At 36.5% G+C, this 4,106-nt stretch overlaps 1 protein-coding gene across 1 annotated transcript in view; it reads left to right on the forward strand.

Annotated features, from left to right (window-relative positions):
* Positions 1-1,744: 1,744 nt before the first annotated feature.
* The window catches only part of LOC125668656 (serine protease inhibitor dipetalogastin-like), a 32,858-nt gene continuing 30,496 nt past the window's right edge, over positions 1,745-4,106 (forward strand). The window contains exons 1-2 of the mRNA XM_048902982.2: positions 1,745-1,839; positions 2,005-2,100. Of these exons, the coding sequence (XP_048758939.2) occupies positions 1,806-1,839; positions 2,005-2,100 (130 nt within the window). The 5' untranslated portion in view covers positions 1,745-1,805. The remainder of the gene's footprint in view (positions 1,840-2,004; positions 2,101-4,106) is intronic.

Below are 4,106 nucleotides of genomic sequence, written 5' to 3' on the forward strand. Positions count from 1 at the left end.
AACTTGAAAAAATGTGCTGAAATCATTAACGATTGAATGAATGCAAATAAACTGTAAATGAACATGAACATATCAACGACCGGATTCATTTTATTTGGGATCAGGAAGCAACTGCATAAATGTAGCACAAAAGTTATTAACATTAATGGTGATGAAATATTGAATTAGAACGTTGTATAAAATACTTAGGTGCATATTTGCACGAAACTCAATTTTAAGGAACATATAAAAAGGAAATATCGAACAGCTATGATCAATCATGTTAGGATTAAAAGTATTCGTAAATATTTGACAAAGGAGGAAACAGAAATTTTGGTTTTATCTTTAGTAATTTCTCATTTGAACGATTGCGAGGTGATTTTATACGGCATAGCACAGACTGAAATACACTGTGTGTAACATGCAAAGAATCAAAAAGATGGGTGCGAGTAGAGAAGAGCAAGAACTGATAAAAGGCAAAATCTGGACAGATTAGCATGAACAGAAAATGTTCCAAACAAATCGTCTAAGTTCAGTGTACCAAACAGCTTCATGGAGCGAATGGTAGCAAAATAAATTGAATACGATCACGGAATGGCAAACTGCTTACCCAAGATGAAAAAAAAAATATTAGAAAGATAGCGAAAGCACTTTGAAGGAGTTCTTAATGAAATAGCGGAAACATCTTTCCTTCCTGAAAGATGTACCTTATATTAGAAAGAGGACAAATAATACAGAAATTAACACAACACCTATAGCTTAAGAGAGGGTAAAGAAAGCCATTCTCAAACGGAAGAAATGCCCTGGAGTAGAAAACATCAACTCAGAACTACTGAAACAGAGTATTACACACAACAACAGAGTTAACCGCTCTGTTGAACAGAGTGATAAATGAATAGGAAATTCTTCTGCCTGGAGAAGATCCTTCATAGTAAAAATACGAAAGAAAGGAGACCTAACCATACTCGACAACTACAGAGGAATGTCCCTATTCTCTGTACTATCTAACGTATTTTGTAGGATAGTGATAGACAAAATAAAAGATGGAATAGAAGACATCTCAGAAGAAAAAAAGCTAGCTTTCAGGGGGGGGGGGGGGACTCAGAATATATCTACATATTTAAATGTATGGTTTGAATATGAACTGTTTCTGAAACGGCTGTACCAATTGCATCTATTGTCATGAAAAGTGAAGTAACTCCTATAAGGAATACAAAATAGATAGTTGGGCAAATACGGACCCCTGGATATACCAGAAGTGGTACCAGGTGCCTGGAAGGAGTAAGCATCCCCTGTCGACCGGTCACACCCACCGTGAGCCGTATGTCTCGATCAGATAAACTGAGTAATCCGAAGTCAAAATCAGTGTGCTAAGAACGGCCTAACAATCGGTATGAAACACGTCAGACAGTCGTATACACAAAATCTAATGAGCATATTATATACATGTATTAAGTAATCACTTTGAAACATTTTGAATCATAAAGTCCTTCAATATGATTCTAATACTAGTTTAGTAATCTGTCGTTTCATTGATGATGTATACCAGTAATTACGTAGTATTTTACTGGTCGGATATTAATTAAAGATATTTTTTGTATGATAGAAGATAGATCTATGTGAAATGAGAGATACTTTGTCCTAAAACAGCTTGCAATGTACGAAGAGCATTGAACTGAAAAGTGAAGCCTTTGACAAAGTTTACAATGGTCCATAAGTTGACCCCATGTAACACAGGTGTGTCGCAGGGAATTTAGTCACGAACATTGTACGATAATCCCTTAAGGAAAGATAAGGTGGAAATCACAAACAATACAGACAGCACCATGAACGGTCTCCTGATTCTATCGTGTCTTGTTGGTATGTTAAACATTTCTAATCATATTAACTGCAACTAAAATACTCACTTGTACACAATTACTTTGTATTTCTATTGTATTTATTAAGTTCTAAGTCAATGGCTCCGAAAATTACTGCTGATTAATCCTGTGTAAATGTTTGAATACGGTCATTTGTATACGGTAGGTTCACTCGCTGCACAACAACACATCCCGTCATCATGTCAGAAGTTTTGTACCGCCCAATATGCACCCGTGTGTGGGACCAACCACATCACTTACAGTAAGTTTTTTTAATTTATAGTTTCTCATTATCATGCTAAACTATAAAAATTGGCTTTATGCACAGAGCCGGAGAAAGACTTTGGTTTGGTTTTCAAAGTCTACAGCTCGATAAGTATAATCATGCGCAGATCCAGACATTATTGTAGGGGAGATCCATTCCGACCTGGGCCCCGTCCAGCATATGAATTTTGGTAATTTACTACTAATTTATGAAAAATAAGCATTTTTACCAAATTCCAGGAAGGTGGGAGTCCAGACCCCTCTTAAACCCCCTCTATATGAGCACATGATACGATAATTTATTGTATTGGGCTCTGATCGATATTTGTCAAGTTCAGGTCTGTATCGTAAAGTTTGCAAAAATTTGATTCTTATGATAAGAAATAACATGAGAGGTAAAGATAACGAACAGGGATCAATCTCATAATTCCTATAAGCAATACAAAATAGAGAGTTGGGCAAACACGGACCCCTGGATATACAAGAGGTGGGATCAGGTTTCTAGGAGGAGCAAGCACCCCTTGTCGACCGGTCACACCCGCCGTGAACCCTTTGTCTTGATCAGGCCTGGAGGGTATAAAACTTTTTGAGCACGTTTCAATACTCGAACTCCGTGCTCCAAATCGTACTCATACTCAAAAATGAAGGTTATAAAACTTTTTAAAAATTATTCTCATACTCAAATGGAGTACATGCTCAAGATTTTTTGAGTATGCTGGGAGCTTGTTCAGAGTTGTACTCAAAACAAACATGGCTGAGTTCAAGTATGAGTACGGTAAAAGTTTTATAACCTCCAGGCCAGGTAAACGGAGTTATCCATAGTCAAAATCTGTGTGCCAAGAAAGGTCTAACAATCGGTATGAAACAGGTCAGACAGCATTTGACCCAATGATAGGTTGTATTGGCAAACTAGATCGTTATAACGACCATATAATTGCAAAATGCTGTCTTTAAACGAAACTTGTTTGTCAGTAGCCTGCTTCGATTTAAAAACTGACTATACGCTGAACAAGCTCTTGTGTATCGAATCAGTTGAGAGACATAAACTCCATATGCAGGTGATAATGGAATATTGCTACATAAATATTGGAAGTCGACAATGGAGAAGCTGAAATCCTCCCGTTTGTCATAAAGTTAAGTTGTTAGTTTGCCGTTAATATCTACTTTCAATAAAATATCGAAGTGTGAAGCAGAAGTGGACGACTCTGTGATGTCTTTTATATCGAGTTCACTGGGATTTATCAAATCGACATGTGAATGAAAATTATTATTTTTAATAGGTAATACGTCGTCGATATATCTAAATGTCGAATTGAAAGTCACAGCAAGAGATTATTTTCTTCTCACGTAGAAGTTTTTGAGTAAATTCTGCTTCACAGGAATATGAAAACTGGTCAGCTAACAAAGGAGCACAATTCGTGCTCATGGGAAATCCAGCAGACTGTTGGAAGACTCGATCACCAAAGACCACGAAGATATTGTCAATGAGGAGCTCCAGCATATTTTTATTTCGACTTCAGAATACTTATGCGTTGAATCAGAGTGGTGTTTAACAAAGTAGTTATTTGGATGACTGATCACTAGATAGGAATTTGCGTTTTCCATTTTTGTTGAAGAAGCAACTGTCTATGATGTCAAAAAGTCTAGTCTTTGATTTATCGTGAGGAATGGTCGTGTAAACTGTTGAAAAGTCATACGTTTTGATGTTGTTGATTTGAGAAAAGTTTTGCGATTTCAAGTTTACTAAAAGTTCTTTGGAATTTTTTAGAATCCACATTTGATTTACACCACTTCTGGCATATGTAGTCGCACAGTACGTTTGAAGTTTCTCCTTCATAGCTGTTAATATTTTCGTGAGGAGCAAATATAGGGGTTTGGTAGAACATTTACTGGAGTTTAGGTATCCAGTATAGGTACGATAACTCATATTCATCCGACCCATTGACTGGGATATTGAATGTGTCTAAAACTGAAGCATGGTTTTGAAGAATTTCCTCTTATGAA

Source organism: Ostrea edulis, chromosome 4, assembly GCF_947568905.1.
Source record: "Ostrea edulis chromosome 4, xbOstEdul1.1, whole genome shotgun sequence".
Classification (NCBI taxonomy): Eukaryota; Metazoa; Mollusca; class Bivalvia; order Ostreida; family Ostreidae; genus Ostrea; species Ostrea edulis.